Source organism: Gallinula chloropus, assembly GCF_964237585.1.
Source record: "Gallinula chloropus genome assembly, chromosome: 9".
In the NCBI taxonomy this organism is placed as follows: Eukaryota; Metazoa; Chordata; class Aves; order Gruiformes; family Rallidae; genus Gallinula; species Gallinula chloropus.
The window spans coordinates 17,413,211-17,439,713 of NC_140094.1; the positions used below are offsets into that span (position 1 = coordinate 17,413,211).

General features: G+C 51.4%; 1 protein-coding gene across 1 annotated transcript in view; it reads right to left on the reverse strand.

Moving 5' to 3' along the window:
* IGDCC4 (immunoglobulin superfamily DCC subclass member 4) overlaps positions 1-26,503 on the reverse strand; it is a gene marked incomplete at both ends in the record, with an annotated part of 92,103 nt that overhangs the window by 19,394 nt on the left and 46,206 nt on the right. The window contains 7 exons of the mRNA XM_084267795.1: positions 363-536; positions 1,940-2,077; positions 3,176-3,340; positions 4,069-4,479; positions 5,003-5,158; positions 7,625-7,759; positions 23,618-23,751. Of these exons, the coding sequence (XP_084123921.1) occupies positions 363-536; positions 1,940-2,077; positions 3,176-3,340; positions 4,069-4,479; positions 5,003-5,158; positions 7,625-7,759; positions 23,618-23,751 (1,313 nt within the window). The remainder of the gene's footprint in view (positions 1-362; positions 537-1,939; positions 2,078-3,175; positions 3,341-4,068; positions 4,480-5,002; positions 5,159-7,624; positions 7,760-23,617; positions 23,752-26,503) is intronic.

Below are 26,503 nucleotides of genomic sequence, written 5' to 3' on the forward strand. Positions count from 1 at the left end.
CTACAGTTGGCTACACCAGCCAGGTGATACGAGAAAGAACAACATCACAAAGCCACTACAGGTATTTCTCAATGTATTCTGAGGTGACACCATCTTTAACCACTGCTGAAGTCTGGCATCCACTTCTAAATCTCCTAACACTGGGGGTTTGGGGGGTTTCTTTCTTTTTTAAAGATTTTTCACAGCGGTGGGAGGACAGGGAAAGCAGCAAGACACAGAGGGGCTGCTCACAGCAAGATAAAGGTGGGTACCCAACCAAATGGTTGTGATTCCCTACTGAATGCAAACATCTCCAATCACCTCAAGCTCCCCAACATCCTGCACACCCCACCCTGAGTCCCAGGCATCACCCAGGCTCCTACCATGCGTCTGGTTGTCTCTGTCAGGAGTCCGATGCTGGGTCCACTCAGAGGGGGCCCCGTAGCCCACGCTGGTGCTGGCTGCGATGCGAACTTTGTACACTTTGTTGGGGTGAAGGGAGTAGAGAGTGATCTGGGTCTCATTTCCACCCACTTCAATGGAGGTAACCTGATCTGCTGGAACCAAGGCAACACCATTGAAAATAAGGTTTTCCCAATCAAATGAAAATACAACTGACCAGCCCAGAATCCCAACTACCCCCAGATGGTCTGTATGCCCTGCTGTGCCCAGTGCAATCTCATGCCACCAGGAAGAACTAGAACTAAAGACTGTGAAAAGTCAATACCCTGACTGGAAACCCCCTGCATCACATTCAGAACCCCAGGTTGCCTTCAGCACCACAGACCCTGCCTGGAGGGGACCTGTCAAACCCTGCTGCTGCCAACACGATGGCAGAACATGAGCAAAGCTAAAGGTACATACCAGTGCTTCTCACTGCTGTGTTGAAATCCTCACCTTAATTTGAACCAGAGCCTTCCAGCAGCCCTGCTTCCTACGAAATTCACACCTTCACCCACACCAGACTGAGGTTTTATCACTCTCTCTTCGTCTCACCCAAGTTCATAAGCAAGATAACAGGAAATTTAAACTGAGAATGGCCTGGGATTTTCACTGTAACAACTAATTGGTCTTGCTGAAGATTCCTATTGCCTCTTTGGTGAATGCAGAGGTCTTGCTTTTCAGCTTCACCTGGTGTGAAGTCAGGCAGAAGCACTGTCCCTGCTGTGCAACAGCGTATTGCTGAGTGTGATCCTGAACCTGCAAATGTTTCCAAGGTTTTACGGTGCCACAGAGCCACGTGCAGGCTCAGGAGTCACACTGCTGACTACTAAACCAGATCAAACACATGGGCACGTGTCCAGCACTTCATCACATTCCCCAGCCTTCTCTTAGTAAGAACCATGACCCTGGCAAGTGAGAAGCTGCAGAGCTTTGATGGTTTTAAGAGCAAATACCCAGAAGGATTTGAAAAGCAAGCACACGTGGAACTGGAACAGTCATGTCCAGCACAGGGAAACACTGCCATCCCTGCTGAAGGCTTCTGAGAGTGTGTGACAACATAAATAAAACTGGGGGAAATCCAGCAACACAGAAACACAGCCCGGCCAAGATACTTGATTTTTTTCTACAAGGATCACTTTGGACTCCCATTTTAAAGGAATCAAACACATTTATCCTTCTTCCCCATCCAGTGTAAAACTCTTTCCCCAAAGCACATGGTCAGATGGCACCAAAGGGCTGCTCATGCAGACATTCATGGTGCAGCACAAACATGCAACATCAGGCTGATCCCCTGGGACATGGGCTCCTCTGCCATCGCAGGAAAAGGCACCTCGGAGCAGCGTGAAGTTGCACAGCATTGGCACTGCTGTGACCACCCCTGGCACAGCCAGGCTGAGAGGGATGTTCTCCTCCCCTGGGTAAGGAGGAGTCCCTCTGCTTTCAGCCTTGCACCTCCTCTGCTCCACATGACCTGCTGGAGAAGATGACACAACCCTGAGAACAGTGTTTTGCTCACCTTCCTTGAGGGTGCAGTAGTCAATCTTGTACTTCGTTATCTTGCCGTTACTCAGCTCTGGAGGAAGTGGCAGCCACGTCACACGGATGTCACCAGGAGTCATGCTCGACAGGGACAGCTGAGGGGCAGCACTAGGAACTGGACAGCAGCAAGAACAGGAAGTCAGCAAAGACTGGGGTGACACCTCAACACATTTCTGCCAGCTGTCTGGAGGCCAGTACCTGGTCTTGGTTCTGCCCAGACACTGGTGACATGCTGTCTGTCATGACAGGGAATCAATACCCCACAGCTCTTCAGCAGCTGGGTTCATGGGCAGGGTGCTGATGGGGACACAGTGGGCTGCTCTGAGCCTGCTGTCCACACCACACTGCTCCCCAAAGAAGCAAAACACAGGTGACCCCACGGCCACTGCAAACCAGGCAGGTTAGTGCAGATCAGCTCATCAGCCTAGGCTGTACCATGGAGCACAAAGGAGACACTAGAGGAAACAGCTCATAGATCCAGACTTCAGTCTGGGGATCCCCATTCCCTCAAGAGCCATGGCTCTGTGCTGCAGGCAGCTTTTGCTCTTCCAACTCAGCTTATTCAGGCTTCAGGCACATACACGTTGGACCAGGCAAGTTGACTGTGTCAGGAGTATTTAAAGCACATCCTGCACCCCACAGCATAGCAGGGGATTGCACGGGGTCTGCCAAAACCATCGCTCCTTGCCTCTGTCCTGCAGGCTGCTGAAAGCTGTCCACGTGCTCCCTGGTCGGGCAGCTGTCCCTTCTGGCACTCTGCCTTTGCTGCTCGCAAAACGCTACATGATGAATAGTAACATAAACACAAACTACTGGCTCTTAAGGGATTCAACCTCCAGACTGCTGCCACCCCCACAAACTGCAATAGATGTCTGTCTTCTGAGTTAAAAATCAAGTCTAGGTCTAGCCCAGAGTCAAGCTTGGAGCAGCATCGTATTAGCTGTGATGGTGAAAACCCAGGGGAGCTGACTGCAGGGATTCTCACAAGCCCAAATGGGGTCATTTTCATGCTCTTCATCACCCAAGCTTCAGACCAGGGTGCTTGGGTTTTGGCTGGTTTGTTGTTTGGGGTTTTTTTAAAAGGGCTTTTGAGAAGCAGCAGTATGTTTAGGTTTCTAGGTGCTGACACTCTTCTCCGTAGCGTATTCCACGCTCACCATGAAACAGGTCAAGACCATTTCTTAGGCACCAGCACCCATCTAATTCAACGCACCATCCTCCAGGGTCTGAACAATGATGGAAGAGGATGTCCGGCTGGCTCCGAGCTGAGAATATGCGACCACGTAGAAGACGTAGTTGGTGTTGGGCTCTAGGTCCTTGACTTGCAGCTCAGTGGTGTCATTATTGACAGCAAACTGGTATTCCACGTTATCTGTTCCTAGAGCCAAGGAAACACTGATCAGCAGGTCAGTGAACTACCACAATGCTCCTCAAAAAAATCACTAAACTCACAAGGCCCACAAGGTAAATCCACCTTAAAAATCACTCCAATTTCCCCAGTACCTGCACAAAATGCATCTCTTTGAGCAGAAATATTCAATGCCTCAATGTTAACGTCTCCATTTTCACTCAAGATCCTCAATCCATACTAAGGCAGCCAAAGTTACCAATTTAATTTTCAGAGGAGCTCTGGCAACAGTTCAGCAAGAGCACTGACTTGCTGGCTGCTCAGCTGAAGACAAAGCCCAAGAGACCTGAGTGCCTTGCTTCAGATCCAGGGTGTGAATAATTCAGTGGTTACCCCTGTACACAATGTAGCTGTTTAATATCTCCATTAATAATCACCCCCTTTGCATGTAAAATCAATGTGTTGGAGGAAAAAGAACAGAAATAAATTTCCACAAGTGCCTGGTCCCCCTAGAATCCAGAGAACTCAGCTATGTGGGCATGCTACTGCTGGTTAACAACTTAGTGTACTGCAGCTGATCCACAGGCACAGTCACAAGCTGATGCTGATTCCCAGAGTACATTCCTTTACCTGCTATGAAAAGGGCTGAACTAACTGGAATTGCCTCACTCTTGTCACTGGCTGGGAAAGAAAGCCAACCTGTGCCTCATGTCTTGTACCTGCAACACGGCTGTGTTGCACTGGCAGGGAACACCTACCCACAGCCCGCTGGTAGTGTAACGAGAAGCCGATGATCTGCTCGCTGTTGTACTCCGGCCGCTCCCAGGACACAAGGACTGTGGTGCTGGAGAGGGAGACAGCTGATACCTTCTTGGGAGCACTGGGCAAACCCTCCCTCACGATGACGGAGAGCTTGGCAGTGGCACAAGCCATGCCCAGGCTGTTCTCAGCCACGCACTGATAGTAGCCAGCATCCTCCAAGCCGATCTGATTGATCACAAGGCTCCCGCTGCTCTGCACCTTCACCCGCCCGTTGGAGAGGATGGACTCGCCGTTCTTCAGCCAGTGAATGGTTGGGGGTGGCTCACCCTCTGCCTTGCAGACAAAGCGAGCTGTGCTGGCTCGGGTGCGTGAGATGGTTTCAGGAACCTGGGAGATGCTGGGTGTAGCTGGGAGAAAGAGAAGACAAATTAATGCAGGAAGGAGGAGGAAAAGATAGGAAAGCAAATCCCTTCTCCTCCCCGCTCAGTGCTATGTTTTATTCAGCAGCAGCTTTGCTTACAAGATAGGATTTGCCAGGCAGACTCTAGAGGCTTAATTTAGACTCTGTCCAAAAGGAAAAATAAATTCTGTATCAATCATGTGCTGCGTTCCCTGATCCTAGGCTGTTCTCCCTGCTGGCTTCCACGATACTGGAAGTTAATTGCTGATACAGATTTCCATGGGGAAACCCTGGAGAACAAGAATAAGGCATAAAACGCTTCAGTAAACACAAGGAATTAAACCCCAAATTAAAGAGGCGACACTCCCACCGAGAGCTATCCCAACCCAGAGCCTCCTGGCTCTAACCTGGCTCCCATCTTACCCAGCACAGGCTACAAACACAACTTCCTGGGGACCTCCTGGACATTGGTCCAGGTAATCCACAGGCCAGCGCTGCTACCTGGAAGGTTTCTCCTGCTCTCTACTCACCAAGGACCCGGAGCTCAGCTGCAGCAGTTACAAACTGCCTGGTCTGGGGTTTGTTAGCACGGCAGACGTACACCCCTGAGTGATGGGGCTGGCTGGAAGGAATGAGGAGATTTGTCCGGCCCAGCACAATCACATCGGTGGAAACAGGCTTTCCATCTGCAGGAAGAAACGTGCACAAATGTGGGAGGAAGCCCCAAGCTGCCCTTAAGGAAGGGCTGTAAACACTACATCTACTAGAGCTAGGCTCCTATCTGGGGAGCAGAGACTCCCCCAAATCTCACAGCCCAGAGGAGGAGTCCTGATGGAACACTCCTCGGTGCTTGATGGAGCATCAGCCAGCCCAAGCCAACACTGCCCCAAGGTGTAGTTTAGCCTGGAATAACTGAAAAGGTTCTGGTTTGGATTAAAAGAGTCTCTAATGCCCAGGGTGTGCCTGCAGTGAGACCCCCAAGAATATCACGTTTAAGGGAAAGCTACACTAACACACATTTTGGAAAGGCTGCAGGACCTGCCCACTGACCCCGTGCACACACACCTCCTCTCCTCACCCATCAATACAACCATCAGCAAGAGCACTGAATCACCCACAGCCTGGGGGTTCTACCCCCCTCTGGGTCCCAGATTTGAACCCAAATTCACTGAGCTTCCCGATTCATTCTTTGCCCCCAGCTTGGCTCCTGGTCTGTAAGGTATCAGGAAGACACCAAGTTCTCCTTGGGGCACTTCAAATAGCCCTAGAATCCTCAGCACATCACTGCTCTGACATGAGAAACACAGGGGCCATGGCATTGCTGTGGGTTGTGTGAGTGTGGGGGAGCAAAACCAAGAGCTGGGACAGAGCACAGGCACACACAGCCTAGTCGAGGAGAGGCTTGGATGGGAGGCCAGGGACCCACAGCCAGCTCGTGGCATGAGTTAGTGGGTTGGGAGAGATGGCTGGCTAGTCCCATACCTGTGCAACACCAGCCCTTGTCCCTCTCCACCCACAGAAGCCTGGATGTCCTTCAGGCAGCAGAAACTCAGCACTCTCCTGCCTTTGCCTCTCACAGAATCAACTAAGCCTGTGTCTTGAGTCCAAAGCAAGCTCTCCACCTCCACCATGAGCAGCTCTACCTCTTAGCACCATCAGGAGGGAATGTGGCTGAGACAAGATCCTCTGCCCCCTCCAACCATTTTGGGGGGTCTTCAGATGGCCTCACAGTTACATGGCTGTGTGCTCAGAGGAGGAGAGAGTCTGTGCACCCCACTGCACTGGAGTGGTTTGCAAATCTGACTCCAGGTGGTAGCAATGAGCTGACACCACCAAGGCTGGCAAGAGCCAAACCAGCAGCGTGGAGGTACAATGCTCCCCGTTACCTACATGACTAATTTTCTAGCAACCCAGGCTGCTCCTAACAACATCTTGGAAAGAAACATGCTTGTGTAACACAGAATTGCCAGCAGAGCTAATCCATCTTTTCTAACTGAAGAGTCCACACTGGGAAGCAGAGGAAACACTTTAAAACAAAGCAGGCAAGGAGCTGTTTCACCAACCTAGCCCTCCTTCCCTCCATCCATAAAACTTTCATAGTGGTAATTAACTCTGATAATAACTGCTCTACTACAGGGATCAGCAGATCTCAGTAAAGCAATAAGTGATTCAGCACAGGAAAGCTGAGTATTTGTAGTTGTGAAGTACAGAGGATAAACCAGAAACATTCCTGCCAGAACGCGTAATCCTTGCTGATTTGACTTCCAGAGTTGTGTCCTCTGAGATTTTCTTGCTCTTTTTTTTTGTGGGAAGAGGAAATATTTGTATATACTAAAATCATCGCCTGTGGACAAGTCTGGGCTGAAGACCAACCACAATAAATGGTTACAGGGCAGACGACTCTTAAATCGTGACCTGGATTTATGAGAGTGACTGAGAGCCTTTTCTGGGGGAGCTGTGACTCCTGAGCTGAGAACATCTTCAGTGAGAGCCTCTGAAACAGCTCTGATGCGTGTGACACGCCGTGAAGTGACACTAGCACCCTACTCATGCCTTAGGCTGGCAGCCTGGGGTGCCATATGCCAGTGTGGCTCAGTCATATACCTCTGATGAGCCCCAAGCATCTTCTCGATCCTTCCATTGCCGTCACTCAACCGTGGCAAGGTTTCTGTATAAAACCCTCCCAGAAACACTCCCAGCCACTCCAATGATTAACTGATCTTATCCCATTTTATAACCCTGCAAGATAATATAAGTTATTTCTCCAACACAGTGGCAGATTCCACAGAATTCCCACTAACCTCTGAGTCCCCAGAGGAGTGGCACAGAGCTGACCCCATCTCCTGACCTTCACTGCTCAAGCTCACACAATGATGATGACTAATTTAGATCAAAAGGCATGTGGGCACTGGAACTTCATATATTTCACAGGTCACAGAGTTATAAAGCGAGCTGGGTGCTTTGTAACCTTCTAGATTTAATTAGTTTAGCAAGGCCACTCTACACCGTGACACCACCTGCGTCATTAGGTACCGACGTAGCAACCACCTTTCCTGTCCCACAGATTTTTCCATCTTTTAACAGATTTTAAACACAAAGTGTCCCCAGGTTCCTCTTGACAACAAAAGCTTAATCCTGTCCCTCGCGCTCACCCTGTCGTATCCAGGAGACGAAGGGGGTGGGATCGGCAGCTGCCATGCACTCCATCACCACGCTCTCCCCAGCCACCACCGTGGTGTTCTCTGGAGCGGCGACGATGGTGACATCTCCTCCTGCTTGTTGGGAACCTGATGTCAAAAATAGAGAGAGATGTCTGTCCTGAATTGCCAAGTCCCTAGAAGAACGTGGAATGTAGAGCCCCAGACACCCCAGACATGCATCCCTGGGCAGTCTCACGTGTGGTAAAGGCCCAATGTGGAGTTGAAAGAGGAAAAGCACGTCTTGCTTTTATATGACTACAGTGGTTTTGCTCCAGAAATGAGCAAAGGGCTGCCCTGAAGATTTACTCCAATCATGCTGGTCCCCTAGTAAAAATTACTAGCAGGGTTTTCACAGGGAAAATAAGTAGAGTTTCAATCCAACACCTTCATCGACTGTTGCTAAATGGCTGTTTGTTAACGAGATGAAACAACACTGCTATCCTCAAAACAGAGCAACAGCCACACAACACACCCTCTGCGAGGACAGAACAGCTCAAAAAGAACCTAGTGACTTGGCTGAAGTGATTCTAACACCCAGATGCTGAACTGTAAACCACAACAAGGGGAGGTCACGTCTCCGTGTCCAGCACTTCACCCGAGGGCACAAGGACTCCATCAGTCACTGTGTATCTGGAGCAGAGTGGGCTGTTTAGTTCCCACACGCACAGATGGAGCAGCCAACACGTGAATCCCGCAGCGTTTGCAGGAACATCTACAGGCTGCATTGCACAACGTCTTGAGACCGGGATGGGTGGTTGTTTGTCCTTGAAATGAACCTTCTGCCTGTGTCTGCCCACTGCTGAGCAGAGGTGAAGCCAAGGTTAAGGAAATGCCTCTGCAGCAGCCAAATTTCTGTCATCACATGGGAACAACCGGAGCACTCTTGTGCAGACCAGATTGTTCATGACCCTCAACAGTAGCAACCCCGTTCTTCCAGCTCTCCCAAACACGACTAACCCTGAGGGACACTTTTATTGTTGTCCTCATGAAAGAAGAGATAACTGCAGAGGAGACAAGCAGTACAAGTAGTTCCTAGGTCTGCTCCAGGTGCTCCTGTGATCTAGCAGAGAAAGTTGTTGGCAGCAGGTCTCGAACGAGTAAAAGCAGGACCTTTTTGCACAGTACAAACTCAGTGTCTGGAGATGCTGCAGAGTTCAAAACCCAAGAGGTTCAGCCAGGCTCACAAAGGACTGTTAAATATGCTGTCTCACTGCAGTCCCCAGTCCAAGATGTTCCCACATCCCTGACTGAGATGTCCAAGGAAAGCACCGTGTCCTCCCTGCCCATTTTTTACATGCTTTCCTCCAGCATCTGCTGTGGTCACTTCTGGAGATGGCACTGCCACGGCTGGAGCTCTGGCCTGACCCACACTGGCCATTCGTGTGGCCTCCAAGCTGCACTCACTAACACTTGACTTTCTTGTGAATGCAAAACAGAGAAGCCTTGGCCTCAGCACGCCGGCATGGCTGGAAGCTACACATCTCTGCACTGAGCATGCTGTGCTCTGCCCATCTCCAGGCTCATGGTCATTTTGCTCTAGCACACAGAAGTCCTGCCAAAGAGAGCTGGTTCAACACTGAAATGTTCTTGTGGCCCATGCATATGTGGAAGGGATTTCCACATGTGGTACTACGTAAGCACAGTTTAGAAGGAGCCAGTGAAGTCCCCAAGGCACTGATGGAAAACAGGAGAGAGCAGGAGCCAGTGCTTGTCCAGCAGATGGAAGCAGAGACCAAGGAGCGCCCATGGTCTCCCACCCGGGACAGGGCTGGACCACACTCAACTGCAAGCCCAGCCCTGGGCAAGCACCAGCAGTAAGAGCTGCCAAAGGGCACGAAGGAAAAGCCCGGCCAGATATCCTTCTTCCCGTGGGCCATATGGCACACAGAGGGTCTGGTGTGTGCAGGCAGGTACAGCCTCCTTCTGCACCTACAGCACGCTGTGGGCTGCCCAGGGCTTTGCTATGTTCCCATAGGGCAGCAGTTTTCATTGTTCATGCCTACAGACACTCACAGCCTCACAGCCATCACATCCAGCCACAGCAGGACAACTTGGGGGACAGAGCAGGGACAAGAAGAATTCACATCAGACCACGGATACAGAGGCCTCATTGACAAACAGACCAAAGTCCTGGCCGGTTGTAACCGTGGCACCCAGGCTGGGCTGGAGAACTACTGAGCCACAAAGCAAGCTTAATGTAAAAGCAGCAGGAGAGCTTCCACAGCAGGGACTTATGCTGAAGGCGGAGAAATGCCAGGCTCTTTGGAACAGCAGCTTTCTTCTAACTTCAGCTCTAGCTCAGCAAAGCACTGAAATCCATGAGCAGTCATTAGTCCTGCAAAGACACGGCATGCAGGGGCTCCAGTGAGACCCAACCAGCCGCGTGAGGCTGCTCTGCACAGTGCTGTGAGGCTGCTACCCCTTCTCTAGCTCATCCAGCACAGATGGATGAGGCAACATCAGAGAGAGAACAAGGAGAAGCAGCTTCCCAGCCAGGATTTGGAAGGAAAGACATGAACAGCATCAGAAGCGAAGGAAAAGGTGTTTATAGCAGCCGTTACAGGGAAGGCCATGGTGCTGGGAAGACACTGGAGAACCCAACAAGTTGTGATGAGGTTGGTTTTAAGAGTGAGCTGGGGAAAGATGTGAGAAGGGGCCAGGTGAGGAGCTGCTCCCTGGCAGCATGGCCAGACGTGGTTGCACATCTCCACAGACCACAGGCTCAGGCTCTGCTCGCTCTGCAGACCATTCCCCGCTGAGGGACCACAGCAGCTTCAGATGGAAGTGAACTGGGCAGCAGCCTACACCCCAGAGTACAGAGGGACAGACTTCCAGTCTGCCATGGGAGTGAGCTTCTTCACCTGACACGACCGGCTGCCAGCGTATGTGCCGGGCAGGACAGGGCTGGAACGTGTCTGCTGTCCTTTTCTGCGGCGCTGGGCGGGGGAGAAATAAATCTAGAGTAAAAAAATATCACCAGCCAGATGGCAAGATATTCCCTGCCAGATTTCCAAGCTGCTTTCTCTACCAAGCTTGGGGCAGAGGAAGAGAGAAGCTCCTCAAACCTGACTTAAATGCTCGCCTGTTGCATTCAGGTGCACGGCCCCAGGTGCTGGCTGGCAAAGGCACCTTACAGCTCATAGAAACTCCACGTGAAGGCACTTGTCCCATCTCACTCGGGCCCTCAACACCCACCCTGTAGTGCTGTCAGTCACTGGGAGAGGGGTTTTACGAGCTGTACAAACCCTTGCTTTGAAACTGCCCCAGGAGGAAAGGCACAACCAGCAGTTTCACCTTTCCTCAGGGCTTTGCATTTCTCCTGGCTGGGGATGGACCCACAAGACACTTCACACCCTCACCTGGAACAGTCCTGTGTCAGCACCCCATGCAACCCACTGCTCTGGTGCTGCCTGTCCTGCACCCTGAGAACTCAGGAAGGGAAAGAGCAAGGAGCTCACTGGTGGCCAGGTAACCAGCCAGCAGACACCAGGCTGGAGCAAGGAGCTCGCTGGTGGCCAGGTAACCAGCCAGCAGACACCAGGCCTCCCGACCCACAGGGGCTGACCACTACCTACTTCCCATCTCCATGCTTCGCCAAAGATGCAGAGGGAGTCAATATTGGGGCTTCCTGACCACCAATCCGAGGACACAACTCAAGGTGTCTCTGCAATCAAGAGCAGCAACAGCCACAGGAATCTGTAACTCAAACATCCAGTTCTGCTTCCTTCTCCCTCCACTAAAATTCTGGTTTCAGCCTGAAAAAACCACCAGGAAAATGTATTAGCCCAGCCCCCATGTCTATTTGCTGCTGATTATTACTGAAACTAAATTACAAACCCAAACAGCTCTGCTTGCTTTCCCAGTACATTCCTGGGTGGGTGCATGGATGAATGCCCCATCCACCTCTTGCACACACAAACACGTTTCTCTCCAGCTCTGCATTTCACTGCGGGTCTGTGAGTTGAGCTCCTCTTTAAACTGAGCTCCCTTCAGGCTCTATTTCTCACCTGCTTTCTCAATAGGCTGGTTAGATAGGACAGGTTAACTGCTATGAACCCGCTATGGTGTCATTTGGTTTGATGAGTTCCCAAGAACAGTACTCAGCTTCCCAGGAAAACCTCCACACAGGGAAACCCAACAAAAATCAAAGCATAAAACCACCGTGAGGTTCTTGTCTCCGCTGCCATTAAGATAATTTCAGGTCAAGAGGGAAGATTGTTGGAACCAAAGAAAGAAAGAAAAGGAAGAAAAATAAAGAGCTGTGGTTTCCAAGACATCCTTCAGTGCCTGAACAAGGCAGGTCACGGAACGCACCTGCATTGTGCTGTCCGTTCTGTGGCACTAAAAGTTTCACACTGCTGCTATTTAAAACTTCTTCTTTGAGATTTCTTCCCCCCACCCCCAGCTTTGTTTTGTCTCTCCAAATAGCAAAGCTGCTCTAGGCAAAAGCTTTGCACAGCCCAAGGCACAACCCGTGGATTCGTATCACCGCTCTGTCAGTGATGGCCCTTCTGAATCACACCGATCGATTTTACCCTCTTTTACTGAAAAAAAAAATGCCCACAGGGTGCCCAACACAGCTCTGGAGTAGTGCATCAGGACTGAGAGAAATCCTCTGGGCACTGAAAGAGTTGAAGAAGCTCCTTTCCATTCATCAGCCGGTGTATGCGCTTGTGTTTGCACTGGGAGACGGCAAGGGAGCATCACAGCCAGAGACAGGACTTACCCATCACCTGCAGAAGTCTTTCAAAATGTTCCCCTGGGTTTTGCTGTTTACGAATGACTCACTACAGCAGACTTCTTAGTTTATGTGTTTTTCCACTCTCCTGTCATCAGACAGGAAAGCCAGGCCAAATTCAGGCACGCTGCCTTTCCGTACCATCGCTCTCACGGGCACCTCTCGGTGTCATACCCACGGAGCTGGTTCCAGAGCCGGGTGCTGGGCTGGCGCACAGGAAATACAACAAAACACAATCACATAGAGTATAAACCCAAAAGGAGATGGGGAGGGAAGCACGGAGAAGCTTGAGACTTGTGAGCATGCCAGACAGATCCAGCACACCAGCTGCCTAAGCTCTGCAAATCCAATCTGTCCCATTTCAAAGCGAAGGGGACCCGTGTGCGGGGATGCGAAGGGAGGCGCCGCAGGGAGCTGCTGGGGACACAGCTCCAAATGTTTATTTGAAGTTATGGCTTGAGTTATAACATACACCAGTGGTTTCAAACTCCAAGGGTTTACGACTTGGGTCTGCCTCTACTACATCCATAATTCATCAGCTCTCCTCTCCTGTCTCCCCGCTCTTGTTAGTGCAGAGCATCAGCAAAGGATTCAGACAGTGCAACAGGAGGAAAATGGGGGGTTTTGTTCAGTCAATTTGTGCCGGTCGTTTGCAGTGACAAGAGGATGACTTCTTGGATGGGAACTAACACCTCTCTCCTGACTCCATAAACACCCTGCCTCGAGGAAAAGCACTGGAAGGTTAAACATGACTTGCATGGTGACACGTTCGGCTCTCAGCTGTCAGCAGTTCAAGATTTGGAGATATCCAACAATCAAGCAACAATCTTCTGTTCTGCGAACTTTCTCACCCTCTCTGGAGGAGGAGCATGAAACCTTATTCATCCCTTCCAGCCTCCTCCGGGAATAGATTCTAGCACCGAGCAGCTGTTCATTAGAGAAAGTCAATGCTGTCACTGCTGTTATTCTGCAGACAATAAAGGAGCAAATTACCCATTGCAAAGCACACACCTTCAAAAATGCAGGCGCTGTGTTTGCAGAGCGTGTCCTACTCCCACTCCCCAGCTCCTTCTCTTTTCTCAGACAACTCACAGACCTCCTGGACTGTGTGGGGAGAAAGCTGACAGCAAAGGAGACAAAAAACATCCTCCACACCTGCCTTCCCCTCCCTTTATGCTGTCCTGGATATTTATCAACAGTTTATTTCTACTTCTGGGCTAGACCCAGGACAGGAAATAACTAGCACGTAGTGTCTCCAGGTGGGCCGCTTGCCCGCCCGCATCCTAAGGCTCTGGCAGATCTGCTTTGGGGGCAATGCAAACAGTGTCAGAGCTGAAACCTCAGCACACTTCACAATAAGCAATTCTTCTTTTGTAACTGCTCTCACCTGAACGCAGCCATGCACAGCTTGGCAAACAGGAAAGCAAAGCAGCCAAAGCAGCACCCCACCTCTCATGTGAAGACAGGCTGAGTCGGGCTTGTTCAGCCTGCAGAAGGGAAGGCTCCAGGGGGACCTGTAGGAAAGCTGGGGAAGAACTGTTCCTGAGGGCATGGAGCAATAGGATGAGGGGTGATGCTTTAAACTCAAAAAGGGAGATTTAGGTTGGATATTAGGAAAAAATTCTTCAATCTGAGGGTGGTGGATCACGGGCACAGGTTGCTCAGAGAGGTGGTGGAGGCCCCATCCAGGGAGACATTCAAGGTCAGGCTTGACGGGGCTCTGAGTGACCTGATCTAGTGAAGATGTCCCTGCTCACTGCAGGGGGTTGGACTAGATGGCTCTTAAAGGTTCCTCCCAGCCTAACACATTCTATGATGATGAGAAAGGACTGGCACTGCTGACAAAAGTGGCTAGAGGTGTTGGGTGCTGCCCTTCTGACACTCTGCAACTCAGGCCTGCCCAAATTATCTCACGTCAAACACCTCCTCAAACACAGCTCTCACAACCACATGTCCTTTCCAAAAGCTACCCTCAGCTGTGGCCCACCCCCCACTTTTGCCACACAAGTCCCTGCAGGGTCTGCAGCCAAGCTCCATTTCCTTCCATCACTGAAGTTGGGTGGGATGACTCTGGTTACAAGGTGCAGGCCCACAGCCTCCATCATTACGTGGGGATGTGAACTCCATCTTGGCCAGGCCCATCACACCACCAAAAGGGACAGGAGACCTCAGGCCACACACCTGAATCCTCAGAAGCCCACAGATACATTGTGGAGAGTTTCTGGGAGGCAGAAGCAGTAGAGCTGGAATGTGGCAGAGGCAGTAGGAAACCCAAGCCTCAGGCACAGCGGATACTGAGACCTACCAGAACGACTGTGCTGAAGCAGCATTGGTAATGCCACCATTTTAGGTTAGTTAATTAATTAATTAATAAGCCTTTAACCATTTTTGGCACATTTTTGCAGCTCTTAGTGCAAAGAACTCTTTGGAAGAAAGTCACTTAGAGTACAGCAGGAATTAAGCCCCAAGGTCAGATGAGAGGCCAACAAAAACAAGTGAAGCAAGAAGCAGAGGTACCTCAGTGCCTCTCAAGTGGTTTGCAGACCTAACCCTGAGACCCAGACAGCTTATGTTACTCAATCTGAGCCTGTAAAGCACTGCAAGCCTCACCCATTCCCCAGCAGCTGCCAAGAACACAGATTAGAAGGATGAAGGCTGCAAAGCTATCAGCGCAACAGGAACCACCACACTACACCAGGCATGTCCCACAGCTGACAACGCTGTTCTCAGCAGCATGAGGGCAGAACCAGGCCCCATCCACGGCATAACCTGTGCTGCTCCAGTCCAGTCCTTCAACCTGCCTCCAGCACAGTGCCTCTGCCCTGACCAGCCAGGATGATGTCCCAGCTTCCCAGTGGGGCCAGGCACTCATCCCATGGGTCCTGAGAGTCTCCCCTGGTCTCTGCCACTCCCTCACTGTGCTGTGGTCACATCTCTCGGCATCTCAATGACTCCATCTGCTCAGGGTTTGTAACACAGCGAAGTGAAGGTGCAGAAAGCATCAGAAAGCCCTTAACAAGAGCCACAGTATCAGAGGTTCAAATATAGACACCTGCCCCAAACCAGTAAGCACCCAAGGGCCCTAGGGACCAAAGCTTGCCAGCCTCTGGGATCCAGTTGGAACATTCCCACACTTCTGGAACCATCATTACACCAGCTCCCCTTGTCACTGTCCTAGGCCAGCACATGGACAACTCAGGAGAAGCACCTTCCAGGACGATGCAGGAGTAACATCAATAAAAAGGCTGGAAGGCAGGTAAAAGATCCTCAGCTCCCTCTTGCACCAAAGTGAGACAGAGACATGGTGCACAGCAGACCCTCCTGGCTCACAGGTCTTGAGTCCCAAAACTCCTCCTCTCTCAGTCACTTCACCTTGTCTTAGTGACCAGAGCCATTTCACTCGGGTAACTTCCTCCCTGTGCTTGGAGGTTGATGTTTCCCAGGGGCTGCCACCTATTTCATCAGATCTCTTTGCAATTCAGATTGATTTGCAACATCAGATCTATTTTCAACTCCCAAGAGTGGAGAGGGAGCAGGCTGGAGGCCCTGGGGCTGTGCAGAAGGATACAACCTGCTTTCTTTTCAACCAGGGCTTGTGCTCTGCCCCTTCCCGATGGCCATTCGTGTTACTGTCAGGCATGGCTCTGAAAAGAGAAACATTATGGGATGCCAGGGACGCAGAATGCTTCCTACAAGCTCCGCTTCGAACACACAACATGCTGGGAGCCTACAGTAACACAGTCTGGCAGCAAAAAAAGACTGCCAACTTGGAAGGAAGAACTAAAAGCAGATGGATGCATCTGCATTAAGTCAGTACAATGCAAATCTGTTTTTCTAGGAAAAGTCTGGAAGGAAAGCTGGCTTTCCGTAGGGAAACATCATTAGTGGTATCCACAGATTCTGTCAAAGCCCTTCAGCTGGACACTTGCTGAGTGCTGCAGAGAGCCCCAATCTGTCTAAGGCTGTGCCTGAAGACATGGTGTTTGGTGTCACCACCTGCCCCTCCTCATCCCATCCTTCTCTCTTCCTGCTCCTCACTCTCGGCCACAATCCATGTGGCACTGCCCCGTGGCTGCACTGGAAACAGCGCTGGGAAAAGGCACCTCTCAGCTACCAAAGGCAAACTCCCTGCTGTGCTCCGAGCCATCCGTGGCATCCGAGACACCGAGGTGAGGGCTCCGAGCAGCATGGAACATCTCCTGACTCAGCCTCCCCTGTGACCTGGGCCGACTCACCCCGTTCTTGTTCCTGCTCACCACTGGGCCTGTTGATACTGGTGCATCTTTGGGACAGGGAAGAACCTTCTCCACGTGTCTGTCCCATGTCTAAAGCAATGAGCAATGGGACCAGGAGCTTCGCTATGCCTCTGGACACTTGCAACATCCTGACTCCAGCTGTTAAGATGCTCTAAGTGCCGTAGGGTACCGCTGGCCCTCGACCTCAGAGAGCTACAGAGACTCTGCTGTAACACAGACAATTAATAATTAACAAGTGCCATCAGGAACCCAAGCGCATCAACCTTCCTGTCCCACAGCCCAGTGCAAGTGGGTGACCTAATTATGGTCTCTATTCTTAGCTCTTCCAGCCTCACCATGCAGCACAGTCTGTTCAGTACCATCCCGGAGAGGCCGGGTGTGATCCCTGTAGTGCCGAGGTGCTGATGCTCCAGAGGGTTATGCCACCACCAAACGACTATCAAGCTGAGAGCTGAATGAACCTTCAGAATGATCCTTACCAAACACCCACTCTTATTTCAGGAAGCTGCAAAAACACAGCAGATCTGGATCAGTAAGAGATGCACGTGGAGAACACCAGAGGATCACAAACCACCCCTGAATCCAGCCATCCCTAGTCTTGAGGAGTCGGGAGGCAGAGCTGCCTGTGACACACGAGCCAGACTGTACCTATCTGACAGCTCCAAACATCACGTACAGCAAACGCTGCATGTGGGAGAGACCAGTTTCCCCTCAGGATCTGGAAACAGCTCACCTGTTCCTGCTGTACATCCCTTGTTCTGCTCTATTACCCTTGACACCTCTGTTGCCACTCACTTCAGTGCCAACCCTGGGTTTGGCTGTTCTGCTTAATGGGAGGTGAGGGCTCTGAATTTTGTATCAAACCCTCTGTCACCGCAGGCTGCTAGGAGCTGTCAGGAGTGTGGCATATCATAGCCCCACCAAACTTCACAGACAGCTGAGCTGAAACTCCCCCTCTGGCTCCTGGGAACAGGCTGCTGACACTTGAGCTAGGAGAAGCGCTCCTCGGCGATGTGAGTGGTGTGATGCACGCTCGCCCCATGTGAACTCCAGCCAAAGAGAGAGCTGTGTGTTTGGGTGGGTGCCTGACGTGTGTCTGCACTAGCCCTTCACAAGTTTCACCCAAAATCTGTGGTCTCAATCCTGTTGCACACGTGTTGGATATCACTAGCATTGTTAGGCACAGAGAAAGGGAGATGGGGTGAAAGTTTACAGCAGAAAGTCACTCGTGGCTTTAAAGATCTATTTATTAAGCTAGAAATGCTGTGTGTCTCCTCCTCGATCTTGCCATCCACTGCATTCACACCTACCGTGGTTCACAGAGGAGGATCAAGAGCATCTTGCACAAGCAGGTGTGTTACAGGAACAGCTTCAGATACCTGCTGCCCAGAAACCAGAGCTTCAAAACACATAAACAGAGTCCTCACAGCTGAGCTTTCGGGATGTCAAGTGGAGAGCGGTTCCCCGTTTAACTGCTGGCAAAGGGAGAGACCAGAGGGCAAAGAAAAGATGCTAAAAGAAGCGAGGGAGAAGCAACAGAGGTCTGTGCTCAGTGGAAGAGGCACAAGCAATGGGGACACAGCCACTGCAGGCTGGAACGGAGTCACCACCTTCTCCAGAGGTGAAGCATCACTGGCTGGTTAAGCTGACAACTCCCAGCAAAAATACAGCTGCCTTATCCCACCCCACGTTTTCTCTCCCCATGTGTTTCTGTGACCCCCTTGCCTCCCAGAAAGCACAGCCTTAACTGTGTGCCCACAAACACAGCTGCGGATCGCTCCCCCCCACAGCACCCTGCTGCCTCTGCTGCATGGGGTCTGCTGGAGGAAGACACCCCTGCCCAGGTGGGAACATCACCCCACTCCAGTTAACACTGCCCTTCTCCATCAACATCAGCACACACAATGGGATCAACTCCTGGCTGTGGTCAGGGAGGTCAGACCAGAGCAGGGCTGACCCGACTCCGAACTGCCCTGTCCCAGACTGCACGGTAGCTGCGTTCAAAGCTGTGGGGGGAGCACAGCACGTGTCGTCAGGGCTCAGGCTGGGAGCCAACCCAGCATCCAGCACGTCATTCACACATGCAGGGCCTGAAAATCCACTTGTGGTAACAGCACGTCTGTTTCTGCGAGGTGGTGGCCAACTGTGAGTGCTGCTCACTTCATCACCACCTTCCCCTCCGCTCCCAAAGCTCATCCCATTCAATAGCTGTGTTCTCCTACAGCCCTTCAGAACAGGAACCACCCCAGGTCCCAGCTCCCAGAGCCAGGGTCTCCCTGGGTACCTGCAAGCCATTGCAATATGAACACCAAAAGAACAAAAAATACCCCTGTGAAGGTGTTTCAGCTGCCTCCAAGCTCTGTCCCTGTTATCATATTTCATACAAATATTTGGCTGAAGAATACATTTCCTGGGACACTGCTGCAGCAAGCTGCTACAACTGTCAACGTAAATGATGTTCTGCCAACGGCAATCTCGCAGTGTCATCTCTAATAACACAGCACTAAATCCCAGCTCACAGGGGACGTGCTCATCTGCTGGAAGACTCTTCAGTGGCACAGAGCTCAGCCCGGCTCTACCCACACCCATCACCCCCATCCGTTCTCCCTGTTCCTGCATCTCTTGCAGCACAGGATCACGACTGAGACCACTGCACAAACGTCACTGCACAGATGTTTGGTTGGGGGAAGGCTGCTGCATGGTGGAATTCTTACCAGCCTGGTCTGAGTGACATCTCACAACAATCCTGGCTTCTCTGCAGGCATGGATCAAGGTGCAGAGGATGCAAGGAGGAAACACCCCACACCTGCAGTCAGGTACACATCTGCATCTTCCTCTGCAAGGGCACCTTGATGCCCAGCTCAGCTGAAGACAGCCACCTCCATCACCATAACCACTCTTCAGACCAACCCATCGTTTCTAAGAGGGCAACTCCACAGATGTTGCATTATCCCTATTAAAACTTAATGGAACTGAGTCTCCTCTGCAGCCCAACAGAGAGGGAAGAAGAACCCGAGCGTGCTGACTTCCAGGACCACACTTTGCTGGCATTCCTGCAATGCCCATCCTACCAACACAAAAAGACACCAACACTGAAGGAGCTGTGGGGTCAGGGTCTCAAAATGGATGGTCTTGGTTTAATCTCTTGTACTGGGTATACATCTTGTAATGGATGGTTTTGGTTTCATCAGCCCAATCTAACTATTATATTCTGAAATCGCTAAGATCTTTAGCTTTCTTTAGGTCACTTGGGGGACACCACACTGCCTAAACACACTCAAAGGCATTAAAAAACAAGGAGGAAGAAGTATTTTTTCAAGAGTCCCCAATGCTGTGCAACTAAAAATAAGAGGATAAACTGTGGGATGACATTTGGGGTAGGTATGGAGAAAAGAGATCCCAGGACCCATTCAACAGGGAAGATGCAAGGGGAGTTACTCCTCGTGTCATTTAAAAACAGAATGGGTGAAGTCCTTGCAAAAATGCACAGCGTAGCAGAAGCACGGCCTCTGAGGGGTGTTTGTGCCACACTGGGGATGCAAACCCCACTGTGGGGCAAACACACAGAGGAGGCCATCCCTATCCCCAAGAAAATGCAGGAAGAGGAAGCCACACACATGATGTGGAGGGGGAAAGTGATGGGCAAGGTGATCTGCTGAGCCCACACAATGTCACAATTCCCAAGACGTTCTGCTACTTGACAGCTGCTTCATGAAGCGTGGCAGCACCTCCCCACCTATGTCAAGGACCTGGGAACTCAACCAAGACACGTGGGGAATTAACTCCTTATACATGAGCTCAGAGCAGGGCTCCAGAGCCTGCTTCCAGAAAAAGCAGCTACAAGAGACAAGCCACAGCCCCACCAAGACCTGACCCCAAGCCAAGGCAGCACACACAGATGCAGTGCCTGGGAAAGCACCCTGTGTCCAGCTCCTAATGCCCTTTTTGGCAGAGAGCGAGCGGGGCCACAATGTTTGTCTGACCAGGTGAGAAAGGATGGAGCTGCCACATGTGTTGAGCACTCTGTCCGCCGGGGAGCAGTGGAGATCCAAGGGGAAAATCCAAGTTATCCTCATTACCACAGCAGGCTCTGTTTCAGGGCTGCGTGACTGTAGCCCCCCCGCCCCCTTCCCTCTCCTCCTGCTCTTTCTCCCCTTCCAGCTCCAAACCCCACTTCCCCAGGGAACGTCTGGAAATTTGCACCATGAAGTCTGCACAGCCGAAACATCTGCAGCAGCACTCCCAGCAGCACTGTGCACCACTGCTCTCTGTCCTGTCTGTGTAAGGCCAGCGTGAGTTGAGCCACCAACACACAACACGGCCCTCCCCACGCCACGGGGAAGTCACACCGCCACGGGAAAGGACATTTGGGGAGGGGGGGGGTTAGGCCCCCCAGAAGGGGATCATGCTAATTGCTGCCTCGACTGGGAAAATGCCTTTAATAAGGGAGGTGGAACAATTCCCAGCCATTGTATCGGGAAGAAGGGGGAGGAGGGGGAGGAAAAGGACAACTGGGCTCAAGAGCTATAGGGAAACGGATTCTTTTGCTATGCACAGCCAGCTCAAATCCAGCGCTGTCTGGCAGGGCCAGAGGCATGAACATGAGATGTTCCCAGGCCCAAGTGCTGGCAACCCAGCGCAGATGGATGTGTCCAAATTCTAACCAGCCCCCAAACCCGTCATGAGCACACAGACCCAGTCACCATCACCTGGCACTGCCCAGTGCTGTCACTGGGATGCCAACGCTGCAGGTAAGGAGCTACTCAGTGCCACTGTAAAACCCTTTCCCAGGAGCCTTGGCAGCACAGTGGGACCGCAAGGCTGGGCTCCCATCTCACCTGGGCACAAATAACTTGCCAGCCTTCAACAGGGAGGGGAGGAGTAGCTCAGCTGCTCCAGCCTGCAGATGTGTAGGGGTCTGGTCCCTGAAACTGCCAAATAAGCAACTAGAGCACCACCAAACAGCTGTATTTCAGGCTATTGTTTTGTTTTTTTTTTTTCCCTGGGTTTGTTTTGATTTAGTTTGGTTTTCTTCTTTACAACCAGCAAAGGATTTCTGCCTGACCAGTTGACTCCAACTATTATCAGCTGCTTCTGAACCAGGAGGAAGAGACTCCTCAAGCCAGTCCAGGCATCCAAAAATGTGCCTTTGATGGTGAAACGCTGAAACAAAAAAAGGATCAATACTGTGCCAGTCACTCACGGAGGAGTTTGCAGCCTGTGCAGGTCACTGCAGTTTCCCATCTGTCTCAGAGATATTTCTCCCCAATTATAAAAAACCCCAGAGATTTAACAGGCATGTTTTTCATCACTATCAGCTCAATCTGGTGAAAAACTCAACCTCACATATTTGTTTTTGCAGCCAGCGGGTGGTATGGTGCTGCAGAAGCGAGATTTGGGTGAGAACTCCAGGCAGAAATCTGCTCGGGCCGGCTGGTGCTCCAGAAGGAACGCTTCCCATTTAACCTCTTCCACTGCCTCCATTTGCAAAGCAGATTAAACACCCTGGAGTTACAAGATACAACGATGAGGAGCGAGTTACGATGCCGAGGACAGCGTATTCACCTTTGCAGCTTGATCGATATTACCTATCGATAACGAACCAGACCCAAGGCAGGAGCTGTCTCTGGAGCGTGGAGCTGCCCGCAGCGAGCGCTCCCCTCGCCTCTGTGCTTCATTAAGCACCCAGAGGATCTGGCAGGGGCTGGCAATTAGCTACAGAGCATTCAAGTGCTCACGAATTCTCTGCAGATTCCACACAGATTACCTCCACGACACAATCCATTGATCAGAGGTGTATTCTCAGGCTCCACAGTTAATTACACTCCCTGCTGACGGATGAACAGCAAAGCCATCTCTGTGAAAAAACACTGGTAGCAGAATGCCAAGCAACGCGATGCTAAACAAAGACAAAAGGGGCTGGGAAGGATTTCAGAGCTTTCAAGGTTAAAGCTGCCTACTAAATACACTGGGGTCAGCACGAAGAGGAGACAGACGGGGCAGGGGGGCACTGTCCAGAGAGAAGGGACAGCTCAGCCAGCCTCCCAGACCTTGTGAGTCTGTCCTCTTGCAGAATGGGGATTATACAGTACTGGGGAGGCAGACAGGCATGCTGGGAGGGAGGCTGGAGTCTGGAGACCCTACTGCACTTAAGCTCTCAGCTCTGTTCTCATGTCCAGACTTGCCCATCACACTCATGGGTTTACAGAGAAAAATACACAAAGAGCCTGAGGCCCAGATTGGGAGGTGAAGGACAGCTCCCATCCAAAGCCCTGTTCCGATGCTCCATGTCACCAGAAGAAATCCCAGCTTAGGCTGTTCCCAAATACCACAAGACCTCTGGAGCCTACCCAAGAGTTCAGTGAAGAGCATGGGACAGAGAACACAAGTCAAATCCCACTGTGCATAACCTCCTCTGGACCCTGCTACTCAACCCAGGGTAGACACAGCCCTGCCAACCCCTCCAGCCTCCAACTGTCTCTCTTGCTAGCTTGGGCATGCGTCTTCCTTGGTCTGTGCCAGTCATCTTGCCATCCAAGGCCACTAGAGATAAGATGGCAACAACCTGCACTGCCTGACCCCTCCTAAGAGCCCCAGGGTGTAAAGGAGTCCAGGGCTGTTAAAATCCCCACGCTGCAACAACCCACCTGCAAGAGAAGTCTCCTGGCACAGAGAGGAACAGCCCCATTCATACTGCCAGCCTCCTGGGGTTGGGCTGAGCAGCAGCTGTGACTCCCTGGTGACACCCCCTCCCAAGCCAGCCTGCTTACCCTATCAGAGTGCAAAGAAACCTTTACTAAAATGCTTTCTCTGCATGTTTGAACCAAAGCCTGCCACATGCAGAGCCACACCAGTGGGAGAGCTTGTCACCCATCCTTCAGCTCAGCTTGTCACCACAGCAGCCAGCTGGCAAGGCAGCCCCCAAGTCCGACACCCCCGCCTGCCCCTTACCTTTGAGGACGCTGAGGACAGCATCGTTGCTGTAGCGCTTCCGGGCAGCATTGGTTGCCACGCAGTGGTAAGTCCCAGCATCACTCTCCTGCACATCCACGATTTGGAGGACACCGTTTGGAAGAGTTATAAACCTGAGGGACCAGAAGGGAGAGTGTGAGACAGGCCAAGCTCTGCCTGAGCTCCTCATCAACCCAAAGCCCGTTTAGCCCTTCTTTTTCACCTGCAGATGTATCTGGAGTCACGGCAGAGTGGGACAGACAAACTTTTGAGCCACCCAACTGGTGGTTTTTGAAAAGCAGCAGGTACAGGCCTAGCTGGGGCACTGGAGTTTTCACAACACAGCAGCTGCTTTTGGGGGACCTGACCACTGAGGCTTTGCTGATACAAGCCAACTGTGCAGTATGAAACAACTGCACACACACATACCCATTTCTACATGCAGCTCTGTAGACATCTCCAAGTGTACAAGTGCCTTCACACACACTACAGCCAGTTCTACCATGTGCTTTTCACAAAGGTTTGGCAGACAGAGAAAAAAATACACTGCCAAGAAGCCTGAGCATCATCTCTTTCCTGCTGCACCTTGAATACATGAAGAGACCAACCGATACACCTTCACAGCCCAGGGCAGCCAGACACAGCCAACTGAAGCTGCGCTGTTCCTGGGTTGCATTGATTGCTTTTCATCTTCCAAAACTTTGTGGCTTTCCCAAGCTGGCAAAGTTAGAGCTGGGCACTTGGTATCCCCCTGTTTGCCCACAGCATGCTACTGGGCAACACTTCCACGGTGTGACACGGCCACACGGCTCACAACACGAACACAACCCTTGCTGCATTCTACTGAACAAAGCAGATGATTAGCAATTAGCATAAAAGTAGGAGCTGGCTGTCAGCATCTCCATTTTCTGCCTGGATTCCTAGATGGCAGCCTCTTTATTCTTGAATGCGAGGCGCAAAGCCTACGTGATCCTTTTTAATTATATATGAGATCCATTTTTAATTGCAAGCCTCTATAAACAGAGCTGCCGAGCTTTGACAGGCAGCTCTGGGTTATCAGTCTTCATTAGGAAGAGGACACGTTCAAAGGCAATTGCTAAGAGGAGGGATAGCAGCTATTCCACAGGAACAGCACAAAGACAAGCTATAACCATGAATGCCAGTACTTCCATCCACGAAGATCCCAGTTAAGTGTAGCCAGTAAGTAAAACTGTGGTTCTCAAGGTGCTGAGACAGATGGAGTGCCACATGCAAGGGTCATGGAACCAGGAGGATCTTAAAGTGATCACCCACCCTGGGTTCAAGCCGTGGTCACCAATAGCACACCTGCTCCTGCAAACATTTAGCCTCAATCTCCAGGAATGGAAACACCTCCTCTGTCCTAAACAGTCTGCTCCAGAGACAAGTACCTCTGCTGTGAGTCTAGGATCTTGGTTGTGAGTCCTGGATCTTGGTTGCTGCCATCTGAGCTCATCCTCTTCACAGCTGATGAAACAGAAGAGCTAACAGAGCTCCTCCAGTGACAATACTGTGTCTACTGGCACAATCCTACAGCCTGATTCATGGACTTAGACTTGCTAAAGCTTCGCACATACACAGGAGCAACTGCCCCACATCCCTAAAGCCACGTTCCCACTACTTACAAAAACACTTTTCTGGGGCATCATGCTCCAGAGATCTCAGAGGAGGTGGTACCCAGAAGGCCCTCATCAGGATGCCTCATCAGGACTCAGGATAAAGAAGACAAATATTTGCATCCTCTCTGCTCTGTGGAGGGAAAGCCTCCCACTGCGATAATATTTATTTTTGTCGTGCATCTGCTATTTGAGTCTGTAATTAATATCAACATATTTCAAACACCAGGCAAGGCATCTCCCAGCCACAAAAAGACACTCCAATTATGTACTGCAGACTCACTGAGGCTGGGAAGGACCTCTGAAATGTTCTCTGGGCTTTCCACTCTCAGAGCAGGGTCAGCTCAGGACCGTGTGCAGGCTCACGCTCAGGCAGCACACCCAGCTTCCCCTGAGGGCAGAGAACAAGGCGCTGTGTTTCGGAAGAGAGCAGGAGCTGGAGGCAACGGGGACTGAGCGAAGAGACCCGACAAACACACCACTCTCAACAGTCCTTTTGGCAAGGCCAGGAGTAGACAGGTCTATGAAGAGGTCTATATACTGTTGGCGAGCGCTGCTCTGCCAGGGAAGCAAGGAGGCAGGAAAGGCAGGATTCCTCTAGGCACAGTTTCCCTCCAGCATTCCAGGTCCCAGCAGCCCTGAACCCTAAGACTCCAGGCAGCCCGCAAGGACGCTGTGCGCCATCCCCAGGCTCGCTGCACGGACACTAACTTTGCCTGGGGATTCAGAACAGACACTTGACACTAGCTCTTCTACCACCCAAAGGGCAAATCTTTGTCTGCTCACCTTCACTGAGGCTTAAGCAGAAAACCAAAGGACAGACAAAGGTTCTGGAGGAGAGAGAAATGCTGGCACCTCAGCAGTCTCCAGAGTTTTGCCACTGACAGCTGTAGTGCCAGGATCTGAGAGGTGACAGCCCTGAGTGGGAGCAGAAGATGGGTCCCCTGCCTGACCAGGGCCCGCTGCCATGGCCACAGAAGGCAGCAGGATGAAGAGCAAGAGGGCACAGATGTGTGCTGTTCCCCCCCTGCTCACCCCAAAGCAGGCACTCACAGGAGAGCAGGGGCAGAGAAGAGAGCGCAGAGGGATCAACAGCTGCCCACCTCTCCAGTGACAATTACAAGGGCAGTTGAGCTCGGGAACTCAAACCAAGCACCAGTGCCTTGTGTCTGAACCCTGCACAGCTCTGTGCATTACGTGTGTGTATAGCAGAGACTATTTCAGCATTAGCAGTCCAATTCCCTCCCTTCCT